The 18,559-nt window shown below is 42.4% G+C and overlaps 1 protein-coding gene across 1 annotated transcript; it reads left to right on the forward strand.

Moving 5' to 3' along the window:
• The first annotated feature begins 8,420 nt into the window (after window positions 1–8,420).
• Window positions 8,421–17,352, forward strand: LOC107297148 (zinc finger protein OZF-like). Its single transcript, XM_029286236.1, has 5 exons — window positions 8,421–8,486; window positions 9,501–9,627; window positions 13,821–13,952; window positions 15,857–16,802; window positions 16,878–17,352. Exons 1-5 carry the CDS (start codon window positions 8,421–8,423, stop codon window positions 17,350–17,352), a joined length of 1,746 nt encoding a protein of 581 aa, XP_029142069.1.
• Window positions 17,353–18,559: the final 1,207 nt, after the last annotated feature.

Below are 18,559 nucleotides of genomic sequence, written 5' to 3' on the forward strand. Positions count from 1 at the left end.
TAGAACGCCCCCCTGGTCACGGCCGCCAACTGGTCATCCAGTGTCAGCCGTGGATCCAGGAGGACACCCAGATTGCGTACCCTATCCGAGGGGGCCAGAGTTTCGCCCCCTATAGTCAGCGATGGAATCAGCTGACTATGCCGAGGCGCCGGTAGCCACAGCCACTCGGTCTTGGAAGGGTTGAGCCTGAGTCTGTTTCACCCCATCCAGACCCTCACGGCCTCCAGACACCGGGTCATCACGTCAAGGGCATCGGTGGATATGTACAGCTGAGTATCATCAGCGTACTGATGGAAACTCAATATAATCAATCCATCTTCTCCAAACCAATATATATCTTTCTTGTGAATAATCCTTCACGTAAGCGGAAATCTTGGCCATTTCTGCTAAGTTTGAGACTTTAAATACCCAATCTTCTATAGTAGGTAAACATTTCGTTTTCCAAAATTGAGCAATTAATAATCTTGCAGCAGTTATAAGATTCAACATCAACTCCATTTCTTTTGCATCCAAATCTTCCAAAATACCCAACAAAAATATCTGTGGTTTAAGCTTTATCTTTTTCTTAAAAATATTTTGAATGTTCCACCAAATCTTAATCCAAAATACCTTAACCTCCCTACATGTCCACCACATATGAAAATACGTTGCATCTAAATTTCCACATCTCCAGCACTTAGGTTGCAAATTAGAATACATACAAGACCATTTCTGTGGATCCAGATGCCACCTATAAAACATATTATAAAAATTTTCCCTTAAGTTTTGAACTTGAGTAAATTTTACATTTCTAATCCAAATTTTCTCCCATGTTTCCAATAAAATCGGTTCTTGTATATTTTGTGCCCATTTTATCATACAATCCTTAACCAATTCTGTTTCTGAATGCAATTCCACCAATACATTATAAATTCTTTTAATATGTGCTTGAGATTGGTCTTTAATCTGTTTCATCAAGTTTTTATCCTGCATAGTAATACCAACTTTTTGATCCATACGCCACCTCATTAACAATTGATTATAATAAAACCATGAATACACAATATTTTCTTGTTTCAAATCTGCTAATGATTTAAGTTGCCAACTTTGTCCGAGCGGACGAAGTAATTCCTTACAAGAAACTTTGTCCAAATTAACTCCCCTAGATATCCCTTCTATTACCTGTGCTGGAGCTGCCCATATAGGAATTTTATAATTTAATTTATAATAATATTTCTTCCAAACTCGTAATAAAGCAGTCCTTAGAATATGAGCCTTAAAATTTGTATCCACCTTTTTATCATATATTAAATATGCCTGCCAGCCAAATAACAAATCCCATCCTTCAAGAGAGAGTATACTCTTGTTTGTTAAATTTAACCAATCACTAATCCATGTCAGTACCACCGCATCATAATACAATTTTAAATTAGGAACTTTAAGTCCTCCTCGTTCCCTTGCATCTTATATAATCTTAAACTTAACTCTTGGCTTTTTGCCCGCCCAAATGAATTTATTAATACCCCTCTGCCACTCCTCCAAATTGGCATCTTTTTTTAAAACAGGAATCATTTGAAACAAGAAAAGAAACTTTGGGAGAACATTCATTTTTACAGCTGAAATTCTCCCCAGCAATGATAATTGTAATTTTTTCCAATCATCTAAATCTTTTTTAACCTTTAACCATAAAGACTCATAATTATTCTTATACAATTTAGCATTAGAGGCTGTTATATAAACTCCCAAATATTTTACCTTTTTAACCATTTCAAAACCTGTATGCATAACTAATGCCTCTTTATCATCCATAGACATATTTTTCGGCAATATTTTTGTCTTATTACTATTTACCTTAAATCCAGAGACCTTTCCATATTGTGCTATAATTTCCATCATATCAATTACCGCCTCTAACGGCTGAGTTAATGTTAACACCAAATCATCCGCAAAAGCTCTTAACCTATAATCTATCTTATTAACCTTAATTCCCTTTATAATAGAGGACTCCCGAATTCTGATTAACAAAATCTCCATTGTTAAAACAAATAATAGTGGTGATAGTGGGCATCCTTGTCTAGTTCCCTTTCCAATTTTAAACGATTCTGTTAATCCCCCATTAACTATAATCTGAGCTGATTGTTGTTGATAAATAGCTTTAAGAGCAGACAAAAATGTATCCCCCAAATTCATTCTTTCTATTACTCGAAACAAAAACCCCCAATCCAATTGATCAAATGCTTTTTCAGCATCCAAAAAAATAAAAGCAGCAGAAATTTGATTATTCTTATCCAAATATTCAATTAAATTAATAATTTGTCTTACATTATATTTCATATATCTTCCAGTTATAAATCCGGACTGGTCACTATGAATCAATTCATGTAACACTTGCATTAATCTATTTGCCAATACTTTTGAAAAAATCTTATAATCCGTATTCAATAGTGATATAGGTCTATAATTCTTGGGTTGTGTCAATTCCTGGCCCTCCTTTGGAATTAAAGATATAAAAGCAGTTCTCCATGATGGAGGTACTTCTTCACCCATCAAAATACTATTAAACAATTCCTTTAATGGTCCTATCATTTCCTCAGACAACATCTTATAGTAAATTGCTGTTAATCCATCTGTACCTGGGGATTTACCAACTTTTAATTGCTTAATTGACACCTTAATCTCCTCTAACGTGATTAGACAATTCATTTTTTATTTTTGACTATCTGACAATCTAGGTAAATGTACCTGCTGTAGATACTTACCTATATCCTCATAATGTATATTTTCAGAAGCATATAACTTAGAATAAAAATCCAAGAAAGTCTTTTTAATCAAATTTTGTTGAAATGTCAATTTACCATTATAATCTATTTTCTCTATATTTCTTGACTTTTGCTTTGTTCTTAAATGATAAGCCAACCACCTTCCAGGTTTATTTGCATTACAAAATGTATTATATTTCATATACCTTAAACTAGTTGCAGTCTGATCTGCTATTAACATATTGAATTGGTCCCTAAGCACCTTTAAAGATACTTTCAAATTATTATCCAGTGGGTTAAACATAAAAGCCTGTTCCTTTAATTTAATTTCCTCCTCTAATTCTTTACGTTTTTGCATTTGTGTACGCCTATGAGAATTATTCATATAAATCAAATTACCTCGCATATATGCTTTAGTAGCATCCCAGACCATTGAAATTGAAGTACCTTTAAACATATTTAACAAGAAAAATTCTTTCAATTGGTCTCTACATTTCTGCAAGTTAATATCATATCTAAATAAATTTTCATTCAATCTCCAAGTTCTTCTATTCCGTTCTTCAACAAATAATTCCATCCATACAGGACTATGATCTGACAATGTTCTGGGAAAAATCTTAATATTCTTCACCCTAGAAGAAAAATCATTAGTAATTAAAAAAAAGTCAATTCTAGAATAAGATTGATGCCTATCTGAAAAAAAAGTAAAATCTCTTTCTTCCATATTTCTCTCTCTCCAAATGTCTTTTAATTCCAGTTCATCCTTCAAATCAAAAAAAGTTTTAGGCAATAAAGAGTTAAATGTTTTACAGGAACCTTTCTTGTCTCTTCTTTAATCCAAAACACCATTCCAATCTCCCATCATAATAACCGAATTATAATCCATTTGATTTAGTTTCCGATGTAGCAATTTGTAAAACTGTTTCTGCTGTTGATTTGGTGCGTACAATCCAACAATCAAACATTTTTTCCCATTCAGTAGTATATCAATAAAAAACATATCTTCCTTCCAAATCAGATTCAATCAAATTAGGCAGCAACTCACTCTTAACATAAATAACTACCCCACCTCTCTTCTGAGGTGCGGGCGCTATAAAATGTGTACCCAATCTTGGATTAATCAAATATTTTTGATCCTTAGCTGTAATATGAGTTTCTTGCAAACAAATAACATCATTTTTATGTTGTTTCAAATAATAAAATATTTTCTTTTCTGTGGAGAATTCAAACCATTAACATTCCATGTCAGGAACTTTGCCATCTTTAGTGGCAGCGAGCCTCTGGAATGCTCCTTGCAAATCAGCTATTACTGATCTTTTCGGTCTCGCTCCCCCCACTGACTCTGAGATAACTTGCTGTGTTGTAGGTATCACCTCCAATTGTTGTTGCTCTCTCTCTTTGCGTCTATGAGCTGCACGAGTCATTCTCTGTGATTTTGGATCTTCTTTCATTTCCATAGATTGCTGCTTGACTTGACCTTGTTCTTGTGAATCTTTAATACTTGATGATGATGTAGCTCCTTCAACAATTTTATCTTCTCTGGTTCTTTCCTTCCTGGAATCTGAAGATGGTGGTGAACCCGCTTTCAAAGTAGAGATATAAAAATCCCTTGCCTTTGCAACAGTATTGAGTCTATAGTGGGTTCCCATATAAATGACCATTATCCCAATAGGTATCTCCCATCTAAATTGAATTTGTCGCTTCTTCAATTCTTCAGCCAAGAAGGCAAAATCCTTCCTTCTTTTAAGTATTTTAGATGGTATCTCCTTCAAAATTATAACATCTTGACCTAGTACTTGAAATTTTTGATTGTAAAAAGCTTGAATAATTTGATTACGAGTAGACTTCCTAGAAAAATAAATGACAACATCTCTTGGAAGGTTCTTCTGTCTTGCAACCCATGAGTTAACTCTAAAAAATTTTTCAACATCTCTCATAATTTCTTCAGGTTGGCAGAACAAGACCCCAGCCAGATCTGCTGCAATTTCCTCCAATTTCTCTTGAGCATTTTCTTTCAGCCCTCTTATTCTCACTGCGTATTCCATTTCCCTATATTGTGACAAAATGACCTCATTCTGAATTGAATCCACATTCTCCTCCACTTTTTCCATTCTAAAATCCAAACATTCAAGATTTTCCTCCACTTCATCCACCCTTCCTTCAATACGTTCTGCATACCCAGCTAAGCCTTGCAATGCTAACAGTATGTCTTCTCTCATCTCTACATTCTTCTCTTCAAGTTTCTCTTCAAGTTTCTTTTCAAACAATTCTTCCATTTCTACTCTCATTTGTCTTGCATTGTCCTTTAATGCATCCTTAATTACATCCTGAATATCTTCCAGTGTAAGTGCTGAAGCTGGGGGAGAAGGTGGGGGACTCCTTGATTTAGTCTGCTGTGGTATTTGAACAACAGAGGGGGAGATAATCTTTTGAGGAACAAAAGTTCCACGCTTAGAGGCCATTTTACTTTCTTCTTTTTTTTTCCTTCTTATATTTTCATTAATATATAAGATCTTATAAAAGTCTTTTAAAAATACTATAAAGTTTTATAAAAGCGCCCAGCAACAATAGAGGCAAAAAAAACCCTATTCAGTCAACACAATGTAGCTAATAGAAAGTCCAGGAGAAAGTTTCTGAAAAGTGAAAGTTTCATATGAATTCACAGCGGAGGAAAAAAGAAACACCCTTCCGCAGCCATATTCTTTACTCTTCAAGTTCAAATAAAAAAAAACAGAAGAAGATTCTATAATTTTAGAGTTAAAGTTTCAATAAAAGTCCCAGTCAGATCTTCCTGGCAACTCTGTCTGCCTGTAAAAGTACACTCACGCTCTCCTTGAAGGCAGAGATTGAATCCGCGTCTAGCTTCGGACAAACATTCGAACGAAGGTAGCCCGAAGAATGGAGAAGTCCCTAGCTCCGGGGAAGCTCACCTTCACCTCCACCACTTTAAAAGTATGGGGGCTAGAGAGCTCTACCCCTACGAGGGAAACTCACCTCTCCCCCTTTGCCCGGGGGAGAGGATTCCGAGCCGCGGGACAGCTGTTGTACGCTGTTTCCCATGGCTCACATTTCTTCGGGGAGGACAGCCTGCAGAGAAGCTGCCATCGGCGCCGGTGATTCAACCGGAAGCTGAAAGAGAAGGATTGACCAACAGTCACCTTAGCTGGTGTTGAAAGAAAAGTCTTCATCATGGTTCAGTCCAAGCCGGGAATAAACAGCATGGCGACTGCTTTAGAAAGAAGGTTGCAGTTTATTGAAGAGGAGAGCTAGACAGAAAGATGGCTCTGGAGGAAAAGAGAGCAAGCATATGTAGGGAGTGGGTTTTTATACCATCTTGAGCCTTTTGTTTGGAGTTGTTCCTGTGGCATGAAGTTTGACCTGAGTCTGAGTGTGCCCTTTGGCATCTGTGGGTTAATCCTATTATGTCCTGTCTAAGAGTTTGGGTGGGGTATGTAGATTTTAGATGTCTTTGTCTTCCTAAGCTTCTAGCTGGAGGCTTCCTACCTTCCTGGATTATTTATATCTGCATTTCTACAGAGCTGGTTTCTGCCTGGGGGAGGAGACTTGGGGCTATTAAGAAAACTGGGCATGCTTTTCTGCCTCTTTAAGATCCTTTGAGGAAATATAATATTTTGCCCTTTTAATATTTCCTTCTCGGGGGGGGGGGCTGACTTCCCACACTGATATTCATACAAACATCACCACTGTGTTTGGTTATGCCTTCATCCAGATCTTTGTGTCCCCTAATCTGATGCTCCCCCAGATAAATTGGAATTAGAGTTCCCAACCAGCATCATTCTAGGATTAGGAAAGTTGAAGCTTATCTATTATTTATATTTTTGTACTTGATTGTTTTAAATTAGGTAACTCTTTTTTTTTTACAGTATTATTCTTTAAAGGTTGTAAGCTTGTGAAAAGTTGTTCATAAACCTAATAAAATATCCGGCCTGTCTTTACATCATAGGCATCAATTCATTGGCAAAGAAGAAAATTGTAATTAATTCTAAAATGCCAGGAGTCATTTAGGGGAGATGGGTGGTGTATGATGAATAAATAAAACAGGAACTATTGAGTTGTGATTCAGGGCTATGAATTTGAGCAAGTGAAAAAATCTTTTTCAACATTACAAATTTTTTAAAAATCATTTTGAATTTATTGGCAAAACGTGTTGACGTTGTGTTGAGCCCAAGGCTGAACGGATGTCTTTTGCAGAGGTTACAATCCACGGTCAAACGAGGCCACTTTTAAGACTTGTGGACTTCAACTCCCAAGATTCCCCAGCCAGCTATGCTGGCTCAGGAATCCTGGGAGTTGAAGTCCACAAGTCTTAAAGTGGCCATGTTTGGAGACCCCTCCTGGTCCATGGGGTAGCGCAGAGTCGGACACGACTGAACGGCAACAACAACGGATTAAGCTCCGGAGTTTCCTCAGTCGCCTGGCTTCTACCACCTAAATCCGCCAGCCTCGCCTCTTGAGCTCTGCGGCCTTCAAGGGCGGTTAGCAGCCCCGGCGTCCCTCGACCCGCGCACCCCGCGAATGGAACCGCAAAAGCTTCATTCCCAGTGAGGGGGCGCGACCTCCTCCTCCTCCTCCTCCGTGGTCCCTCTAGGCTTCCAGACTCGCTTTCCTTAACCCTTGAGTGGAGACTCCAAAAGTCCCCCCTTCTTTTTTTAAAGGGCGCTTTCCAGTTGATATTTCTTCAACTATTCCAGCCTTTGGGGGGGGGAGCTATCAATAAAGGAGACTATTAATAAAGGAGAATATTTGTAGCTCAGGGTTGAAATGAGGGGCCCTCGGTGTTGTCTGAGCTCGCAGCTTGCGTTCTTGCAGACCTTTCATTAACCAAACTAGGTAACAACATCAGTGCTAGGTTGCAACTAGCACTTGATGTTATCTAGTCAGGCGAAGGAAGGAAGGAAGGAAGAAAGGAAGGAAAAGAAAGAAAGAAAGAAAGAAAGAGAAAGAAAGAAAGAAAGAAAGAAAGAAAGAAAGAAAGAAAAAAAAAAGAGAGAAGGGAGGGGAAAAAGGAAGGAAGGAAGGAAGAAAAAGAAAGAAAGAAAGAAAGAGCAGGGAAGGGAAGGGAGGGGAAAAACGAAGGAAGGAAGGAAGGAAGGAAAGAAAGAAAAAGAAAGAAAGGGAAGGGAAGGGAGGGGAGGGGAAAAAGGAAGGAAGGAAGGAAAGAAAGAAAAAGAAAGAAAAAAAGAGGGAAGGGAGGGGAAAAAGAGGAAGGAAGGAAGGAAGGAAGGAAGAAGGAGGGAAGGGAAGGGAAAAAGAAAAGGAAGGAAGGAGGAAAGAAAGAAAGAAAGAAAGAAAGAAAGAAAGAAAGAAAGAAAGGAGGGAAGGGAGGGGAAGAAGGAAGGATGGATTTACTGGGCGTGAGGATGGGAACAGGTGTCCCCCCGCCCCCCCGCCCCCCCGCCCCCCATCCGCAATAGAGTGCCGGGTGTGGGAAGGCGGCATCCTCGCCTTTGCAGGCTGTATCCCCGAGGAAGAGACTGGGAGAGAAGCTCCTCCCGGCTCTCCGGCCAGCGCAGGGTTAAAGGCGGCGAGGGGAGTCGTCCCGCCCCCTCCGTGGGAAAGGCAGCCCGGATTTTCCCACGCCCGGGAAGAGCGTTGCGCGCTTGGGGGACCGGTCCGCGATCGAAAAAACCGAGCACGGCTCCAGAGGGGATGATGATGATGATGCCGCTGGTCCAGGCCAGGTCTTCCCCTGGAGGGGTGGAAAGGGCTGCGGGGGAGCCCGATCAGGTAGGGGGGGGGGGAAGCGGAGAGGCAGCCGGCCACTTCTGCATCCGAGAGACAGAAAGCCCCCCCGCGGGTGTCCCCTTTCCCGGATTCTTGAGTGGGATCTCTGAAACGGGCCTCCTCTGGGATGTCTTATGTTGTAAGCTCCGAGTAAACGTGGAGTAGGCAACTCGAGGCCCGTGCGGATGTCGGAAAACATCCCAGAAACGTTTCTGCAGGGAGGTGAAGCTGCTTGTCTGTCACTCTGGTTTCTCTCCGCTGCTTTAGGGTGAATTGCGACTTGCTATGTGTCATTTCTAAATATATCGGTGTAAAAGTGCCGGAAGTTGGAGGTCAGAAGAGGAAGTAAAGATCCAGAGTACGTTGCCATGGATCCAGTTCAGCTTGTTGTGCAAATACAACTTTGGAAAGGTTTGCTCAACTGCAGGACTCTTGATTGTGGATCACTCAATCAGAATAGAGCTGGAAGGGACCCCGGAGGTCTTCTAGTCCAGCCCTCTGCTCAAGCAGGAGACCCTAGAACAGGGGTAGGCAACCTTGGCTCTTTTATGACTCATGGACTTCAACTCCCAGAATTCCTGAGCCAGCCATGGCTGGCTCAGGAATTCTGGGAGTTGAAGTCCATGCGTCATGAAAGAGCCAAGGTTGCCTACCCCTGCCCTAGAACATTTCACACAAGTGATTCTCCAGCCTCTTCTTAAAAACCTCCAGTGATGAACTGGCTCAGGAATTCTGGGAATTGAAGTCCATGAGTCATAAAAGAGCCAAGGTTGCCTACCCCTGCCCTAGAACATTTCACACAAGTGATTCTCCAGCCTCTTCTTAAAAACCTCTCGTGATGAAACGCCCACAACTTCTGAAGGCAAAAGCTGTTCCGCTGTTTAATTGTCCCTCACTGTCAGGAAGTTTCTCCTTAAATTCCAGGTTGGCTTCTCTCCTTGATTAGTTTCCATCCGTTGTTTCTTGTCCTGCCTTCTGGTGCTTTGGAAAATAAGTTGTGCCTACTTCTTTGATCAGGCTCTGGCAATCTTCGAAGAGGTGGCTGTGCGTTTTACAGAAGACGAGTGGATGTTGCTGAATGCAGATCAAAGAGTTTTACACCGAGAAGTCCTAGAGGAGATTTGGAAGACGCTGGCTTCCTTGGGTAAGGATCCTTTCCTCCTTTACTTGATTTTAAGGATCCCTAAGCTAGACATTATACCTTACAAGAGACTGTCATTCGTTTATTTCACCTTTACATCCCTCGTAGAAAAACAGGATATAACAAGATAACAGAGTTGGAAGGGACCTTGGAGGTCTTCTAGTCCAGGGGTGTCAAACTCAATTTCACTGAGGGCCGCATCAGCATTGCGGTTGCCCTTGGGGGGCCGGGTGGGTATGGCCAGAGTGGGTGCAACCTACTGGGTGGGCGTGGATGGAGTGGGTGTGGCCTACTGGGTGGGCGTGGCCAGTTCTACATCATTCACGTCAAGGGTGCCAGTGGGGGCCTGGGCAGGAGTGGGACAGATCTGAGGGTCTCTGGCAGAAGGGGGTGGGACCAGGGCAAGTGCCAAGGCATGGTCCACTGGGGCAAGTGCCAAGATGGCCACCACAAAATTGTACATTGGCTCCCGGTTGGTCTGGGCCAGGGCCAAGGCAGCAGGGGCCGTTCCCTCACTGTTTCCAGGATGGCTTCGTGGGCCACATGAAACCAGTTTGCGGCCTGCATCCGGCCCCCGGGCCTTGTGTTTGACATGTCTGTTCTAGTCCAACCCCCTGCTCAGGCAGGAAAACCTATCCCATTTCAGACAAATGGTTGTCCAATCTCATGTTGGAGCACCCACTTCTGGAGGCAATTTGTTCTAAATGTCAGGAAATTTCTCCTAAGTTCTAGGTTGGGTCTCTCCTTGATTAGTTTCCATCCATTGCTTTTTGTCCTGCCTTCAGATGCTTTGGAGAATAGGTTGACCCCCTGCTTTTTTGTGACGACCCCCTCAAATACTGGAACACTGCTATCGTGTCACCCTTCGTCCTTCTTCTAATTAAACTAGACAGGGGCTGCCATAAAGAAGAGGGAGTCAAGCTATTTTCCAAAGNTATTATTATTATTATTATTATTATTATTATTATTATTATTATTATTATTATTATTATTATTATTATTATTATTATTATTGTTATATCCAATTCCTGCAACCATTCTTCATATGTTTTAGCCTCCAGTCCCCTGATCATCTTTGTTGCTCTTCTCTGTACTCTTTCGGGAATCTCAACATATAAATTAGGATTGACTGCAGACGGGATTTTAAAAAATGGTGGCTGCAGTCATATGATCACAGCCCTTTCCATGCAATGATAGCAGTATTCCAGTATTTGAGAGGCTGCCACAAAGAAGAGTGGGTTAGTTTATTTTCCAAAGCACCAGAGGGCAGGACAAGAAGCAACAGATGGAAACTAATCAAGGAGAGAAAGAACCTAGAACAATGGTGGCGAACCTATGGCACGGGTGCCAGAGGCGGCACTCGGAGTACTCTCTGTGGGCACACGTGCCGTTGCCCCAGCCTTGCCTCCCCCCATGACCCCCTCCTCTCCAGCAGCCCCCCTGAAGGAGAGTCGCCCTCGAGCATGGCCCACATGGAGCAGCACAGCCAAGGACATGGCAGCCAGGCAACATAGACAAGACTCTGCCCTCACACCCCATCATGCAGTTGATGCTGCAGGGCGTGGGTAGAGGGTATGGCCGCCATAGCGTTGCTGAGCTGCCTGGGTGATCGGCGGGCCCTGGAGGCGGTGAGTGGTCGTGTGGGCAGGTGGAGTGGGGGATGGGGGGGCAGAGCGGGGGCAGAGCAGGGAGGTGGAGCGGGGCAGGGCCAGTTTTTGGGCACTCGGTCTCTAAAAGGTTCGCCATCACTGACCTAGAACTAAGGAGAAATTCCCTGACAACTAGAACAATTAACCAGTGGAACAGCTTGCCATCAGAAGTTGTGGGTGCTTCATCACTGGAGGTTTTTAAGAAGAGACTGGACAGTCATTTGTCTGAAATTGGATAGGATCCCTTGCTTGAGCAGGGGGCTGGACTAGAAGACCTCCAAGGTCCCTTCCAGCTCTATTCTAATTCTGAATTCTGAGGGGGTGGAATTGGTTTGCATATTTCTTCAGAAAGAATCATGTGTAATTTTTTTTTCTGTGCTCAGGTGTATACATTCCATGAATCAAATTTGTCCCTTTGAAACAACGATCACAGTTACTATATTGGCATCAGCTTGCATTGATGTCATTTGTGCATGCTGATTATTTTAATTTGGTTGGTTATAACAGCAAAAAGGCACTTGATTAGATAGAGACCTAATTGTACTACTGAGTAGGGTATAGCATTTCATGTGATGGACAGGGTTTGACATAATCGATCGGGTTAACCCAGAGATGGGAAAAAACCCCAAAAAAACTCAGGGAAAAAAAAACAAGCCTTTTCCCCGCTTCCCCCCCCAAAGCTGTTTTTTCCTGCAAAAATTGAAGAAGAAGAAAGAGAGGAATATGTAATATGTTCTTTTCCAATGATAAATAGCATATCTATGACATGGTATTCAAACTATATAACATGAAGACCTGAATGAAAGATTTCTGAGACGTTTTGTAAAGTTTTTAATAAATGCAAGTTCTCTTAGGGGTAGGCCACCTTGGCTCTTTTATGACTCGTGGACTTCAACTCCCAGAATTCCTGTGTTAGCTGTCTTAGCTGGAATACAATTCAAGTCACAAACACTGCACTTCCCAATGCAGTTCTCAAACAAGAGAAATATGCATTTGTGCCACAAGGGGGCACTGTAGGGAAAAGGCTCCACTTTAAGTTTGCATGTTGATCCTTGTTTTTTTTTTTGCTTGCTTTTGAGGGGGAGAGTGGTTATCTGTTTTATTGCAAGCTTAATACTTTTATATACACCGCTTTTCATGCAATTTGTAAAACTACTCCACGCTGAACTTTTTTTTTTCAATTAGTCCAAAATTTCCATTTTTGTCCCCAAAAAAACCAGAGGGAAAAAAACACATTTTTTTTCTCACTGCTTCAACCTTTCCGGAAATTTTACATCTCTAGTTCACCCTTGTTAAATTGTGTAATGGGGCTGTAGAGAATGCATTGATACTCCCAGTTGGTCCTTGACATACGACCTTCATGTTGTTGTTGTTAGTTGCGAAGTCGTGTCCGACCCATTGCGACCCCATGGACAACGTTCCTCCAGGCCTTCCTGTCCTCTGCCATCTTTGGAGTCCATTTAAGCTCACGCCTACTGCTTCAGTGACTCCATCCGTCCCCTTCTTCTATTGCCCTCCATCTTTCCCAGCATCAGGCTCTTCTCCAGTGAGTCCTTCCTTCTCATTAGGTGGCCAAAGTATTTGAGTTTCAACTTCAGGATCTGGCCTTCTAAAAAGGAGTCAGGGTTGATCTCCTCTAGGACTGACCGGTTTGATCACCTTGCAGCCAAGGGGACTCGCAGGAGTCTTCTCCAGCACCATGTAGGAACTGTCAAAGCGTTGACTGAACTGAAGGAATGGTAGTTAGAACTTGTTCCCAGAGTTCTGACTGTCCTGTCAACCTCACAGTTGCCTGATGGGCAATCTCGGAGTTTGGCAACCTGTTCACACTTGGCAACCCATTCACACCCATTCACGGTGCCCTGTGATCAATAATCGACATTTGCAACTTTCTTCCAAACGTGCTTTTTTTCAGGAGGAAACTGGACTTCCTTGTTTTTCTTGGAAGGCATTTCACTTCTCATCCAATAAGCTTCTTCAGCTCTGACTGGATGGTGGGGAAGGGAAGGATTTATATACCTTTTTGTTTGTTCCTTTCATGCTTTTACCACCCAAGAGCTAGAAATGCATAGCACTTTTATAAATGTATAGCCCTTTTTAATAATAATAATAATAATAATAATAATAATAATAATAATAATAATAGTAGTAGTAGTAGTAGTAGTAGTAGTAGTAGTAGTAGTAGTAGTAGTAGTAGTAGTAAAGTTGGAAGGGATCTTGGAGGTCATCTAGTCCAACCCCCTGCTCAGGCAGGAAACCCTATACCATTTTGGACAAATGGCTGTCCAGTCTCTTCTTGAAAACTTCCAGTGTTGGACCATTCACCGCTTCTGGAGGCAGGTTGTTCCACTGGTTAATTGTTCTCACTGTCAGGAAGTTTCTCCTTAGTTCTAGGTTGCTTCTCTCCTTGATTAGTTTACACCTGTTGCTTCTTGTCCTGCCTTCAGGCGTTTTGGAAAATAGCTTGACTCCCTCTTCTTTATGGCAGCCCCTGAGGTATTGGTTATGTGTAATAGTAATGTATTTCCTTTGATTTTTCTGTCAAAGAAATACTTCTGGCTCTGGGATCGGACCAGAACTCCAGGATAGATGAAGATTTGCCAGCTGAAGGCTTCAAGGAAGAAGAAGACAATTTTAGAGGCAATTTATCCGTTGGCCGGTGGGATCCTGGTGAATCAGGTAACTTGGGTGGGGAGGTGTAAGATTTTGGGGGAAGGCTGGGAAAAAAAATGGATGAGACATTCGATATAAACAATCAGGAGCTGGAACGAATCACAGTTCATAGTTTGTCTCATAAACAGCAACTCAGCTTAGGTGGTAAGAAATCTGGACAGAAACATTTGCAATCCTTCAAAGAGATTCAGCCTGAATTAACTCATCATAAACCAGGCTGGGAAAAATTGTTCTTGCAATTTCCGAGGTGTTATCTTATTCCAAGACTAGCCGAAAGAGGATCTTACTGAAATCTGTGATATTCTTGCCCAGTTGCAAAATCAGTTGGCGTGTGTGGTGACCTGCATACACACACATACACATACAGTGAGGTGCAGTGGCTCAGTGGTTTAAAACGCTGTGGAGAAGCCTGTGCTCCAGCAGTCTGAGTCCTAGCACGGCGTGACAGGGTGAACTCCCGTCACTTGCCTCGAATTCTGCCAACCTAGCAATTCGAAAGCCTGCCACGTGCAAGTAGATAAATAGGTATCACTTCGGTAGGAAAAAATAATGGTGCTTCGTGCAGAAGTACGAACTCAATCGGTGCTAGACCTACTCGAATGTGACACCTGAACGTGAAGCGACATCAGTGGAGAGAAAAAGCCCTGAATGATGCTGCAGAACACTTACGAGCCATTCTGAGTGCGGAGATGGTTTACCCCGCTGGTGCACTTCTGGATAGTGCACAAATATGAACCAAACAGACTAGCAGTCTTAAGCAGCCAAGAAACTACTTTGTATTAACACTATAATCTCCTGGCTATTATACCATTGCCATACACTCACTCACTCACTCACTCACTCACTCACTCACTCACTCACTCACTAACTAACTAACTAACTAACTAACTAACTAACTAACTAACTAGTTAGCTAGCTAGCTAGCCAGCCAGCCAGCCAGCCAGCCAGCCAGCCAACCAACCAATCAACCAACCAACTAACTAACCAGCCAACCAACCAACCAGCCAACCAACCAACCAACACATACATACATTGTTGTTGTTAGTTGCGAAGTCGTGTCCGACCCATCACGACCCCATGGACAACGTTCCTCCAGGCCTTCCTGTCCTCTACCATCTTCTGGAGTCCATTTAAGCTCACGCCTACTGCTTCAGTGACTCCATCCATCCACCTCATTCTCTGTCGTCCCCTTCTTCTATTGCCCTCAATCTTTCCCAACATTAGGCCCTTCTCCAGTGAGTCCTTCCTTCTCATTAGGTGGCCAAAGTATTTGAGTTTCAACTTCAGGATCTGGCCTTCTAAAGAGCAGTCAGGGTTGATCTCCTCTAGGACTGACCGGTTTGATTGCCTTGCAGTCCAGGGGACTCGCAGGAGTCTTCTCCAGCACCATAGTTCGAAGGCCTCAATTCTTTGGCGCTCAGCCTTTCTTATGGTCCAACTTTCACAGTCATACATTGCAACTGGGAAAACCAGGGCCTTGGCTATATGCACTTTTGTTGGCAGAGTGATGTCTCTGCTTTTTAGTATGCTATCTAGATTTGCCATAGCTTTCCTCTCCAAGAGCAAGCGTCTTTTAATTTCTTGGCTGCAGTCCCCATCTGTGGTGATCTTGGAGCCCAGGAAGATAAAATTTGTCACTACCTCCATTTCTTCCCCATCTATTTGCCAGGAATTGAGAGGGCTGGATGCCATGATCTTGGTTTTCATAATGTTGAGTTTCAAGGAAACACAGTACATATATACATACATACACCTGACAAGTTTTATCCTTGGCTTACTGGATAGCAGTTAGTGGCAACATGTAGAACCTAATGTTCAGTACTTATTTCTCTTTGTCTCCTGTTTGTCTCGTCTGCAGTTCACCCCGAATCTCTTTCTCCATTGGTGTCTTTCTCTTTTTGTTCTTGCAGGTGACGAAAAAGAGAATACTACGAATAGCGAAGAGCAGAGCAGAGAAACTCTGCCACATCAGACAAGAAGAAAAAGACCCATTTCACCTGAAATGGTGAGCTTTAATGAATTCCAGGTGCAGCAAGGAGGTTGTGCGGGAAAGAGAGACAACCAAGTTCTGGCCGGAAAGACTGGGGAATTCACCTCTTCTTGTGGAAAACTATTGGCTGAGATCTCCAGCCCTGCAACCCCAAGCAAAGTCCTGGAATCGGAGAGGCTGTGCAAGTGTTTGGAGTGCGGGAAGGGTTTCAAAGACAAGATGCACCTCATGGTACATCAGCGAATCCACACAGGGGAGAAGCCGTTTCAGTGCTCGGACTGCCGAAAGAGCTTCAATCGGAGTCATCACCTGATTGGCCATCAGAGGACCCACTCGGGAGAGAAGCCGTTTAAATGTCCTGAGTGCGGGAAGCGCTTCATTGATAATAGCAACCTCACTAAACATAAACGAATCCACACGGTCGAGAAGCCATTTAAGTGCACAGAGTGTGGAAAGAGCTTCAACCACAGTAGCACCCTCTCCTCCCACCGAAGGATCCATACAGGGGAGAAACCGTACACGTGTGCCGATTGTGGGAGAAGTTTCAGCCAGTGGACAAACCTGAACACGCATCAGCGGCTACATACGGAGGAGAAACCCTACAAATGCTCGGAATGTGGAAAGGGCTTCTGTCAGAGTAGCAGTCTGTCTTATCATCAGAGGACTCATGCGGGGGAAAAACCATATAAGTGCTCTCAGTGCGAAAAGACCTTCACGTGTGCCAGCACCCTTGTATTACACCAGAGGATCCATACTGGGGAGAAACCGTTTGCTTGCTCGGAATGTGGTAAGAGCTTCACTCAGCGGATACACCTAACTCGACACCAGAGAATCCACACTGGAGAAAAACCGTACGAGTGCCCGGACTGTGGGAAACACTTCAGGCAGTGGACAAGTCTTACGACGCATCAGAAAGGGCATACGTTGGAAAAACCATACATATGTTTAGAGTGCGGCAAGAGTTTCTCTCAGAATAGCGGTCTGTCATATCATCAGAAATCTCACGCGGATGACAAGCCGTATAAGTGCTCCGAGTGTGCTAAAAGCTTTGCTTATAGCAGTACTCTCACTTTACACCTGAGAATCCATTCTGGGGAGAAGCCATTTGCTTGCACTGAATGTGGAAAGAACTTTACTCAACGGATACACCTGACTCGACATCAGAGGATCCACACGGGAGAGAAACCTTATATCTGCTCGGAGTGTGGGAAAAACTTCCGGCAATGGACGCACCTTATTGCTCACCAGCGAGTTCACAGAGGAGAAAAACCATGCAAATCAGAGGGTCAATTTCTGGCTTACCAGACGTTGCTGAATTACAACTCGCAATATCCCTCCTCATTTCCCGTGGTAGCGAGAGTTGGTGGCGTTAATAATGCAGCTTCAACTACTGGGTCACCAGTTCCCTGGCCCTGATAGCAGTTGGATTTTTCAGTAGAGAATTAGCACTTAAATTCCATGCTCAGTTAATTTCTGGAACTGGGGAACTATTCGTTCAAACCAATATTTCTACCCCTTTTTTCTAATGTTTTGGATTTTATAGATGGCAAGGAAAGAATCCATAGGCCATCATAAACCAGTCTGGAATGAGGTAGTTCCATTTTACATGAACTACAATCTCAATCATCTCCAAGGCTGATCCAGTGAATAGTGTCAGTTTACAAATGTGTTTTACAGGTAATCCTCAACTTACAACCCCAATTGAGCCCAAAATTTCTGTTGCTAAGGAAGACAATTGTGAAATGAGTTTTGCCCCATTTTACAACTGTTCTTGCCACCGCTGTTAAGTGAACCACTGCAGTTCTTAATATGGTTGTTAAATGAATCTGGCTTCATTGACTTTGCTTGTCAGGTAAGTTGCAAAAGGGGATCACATGACTCCAGGTGACTGCAACTGTCATAAATATGATGTAGGAGATGACCAGGATGAGCCCACGGGAGGAGTCAAACATGTCATAAGTCTCGATTTCCTGCATGCCTGTAAAAGAACTAAACCCAGCCTGCCTTGAATGCCTTTCTTATCTCCTGCTCATTTCTCTTGACCGTTGGTCAGATTCTTGTGGAGAACTTAAGCTTGTAATAAATCTTTATACTCATTTGAACTACCTGCATCTTTTGCTTTCCCCGGCATTTGACATATGAGCCAGTTACCCAGCATCCAAATTTTGGTCATGTGACTATGGGTTGTAAGTGAAAAATGTTCATAAGTCACTTTTTTTCAGTGCCATTGTGACTTTGAACAATCACTAAACAAATGGTTATAAGTCAAGGGTTATCTATAGTCTAGAGGTACAGTTGCTAGGGCATGGGGTACCAAAGGACAGCTATACAGTTGCCTACAATATAGTACAATCTTCAATGAGTAGTAGTAGTATTTTATTACAAACGGTACTTATCACATAAATTCCACCAGTAATAAAAAATAATTTATCTACTTGGATGTCTGTATTTCATAACCGTAAATATCAGCTCAGATAACCTTTATTGTCATTTTTTTTTTACTGTGGGCACACTAGCGCATATTAAAAATGAAATTCTGTTGCTTGCTCTCAAAAATGTACACATACATAACACACACATAAACATGCTATATACAATAAATATGCAAATGTTTTAAATTTAA

Source organism: Protobothrops mucrosquamatus, unplaced genomic scaffold, assembly GCF_001527695.2.
Source record: "Protobothrops mucrosquamatus isolate PMUCROS unplaced genomic scaffold, P.Mucros_1.0 scaffold3157, whole genome shotgun sequence".
Classification (NCBI taxonomy): Eukaryota; Metazoa; Chordata; class Lepidosauria; order Squamata; family Viperidae; genus Protobothrops; species Protobothrops mucrosquamatus.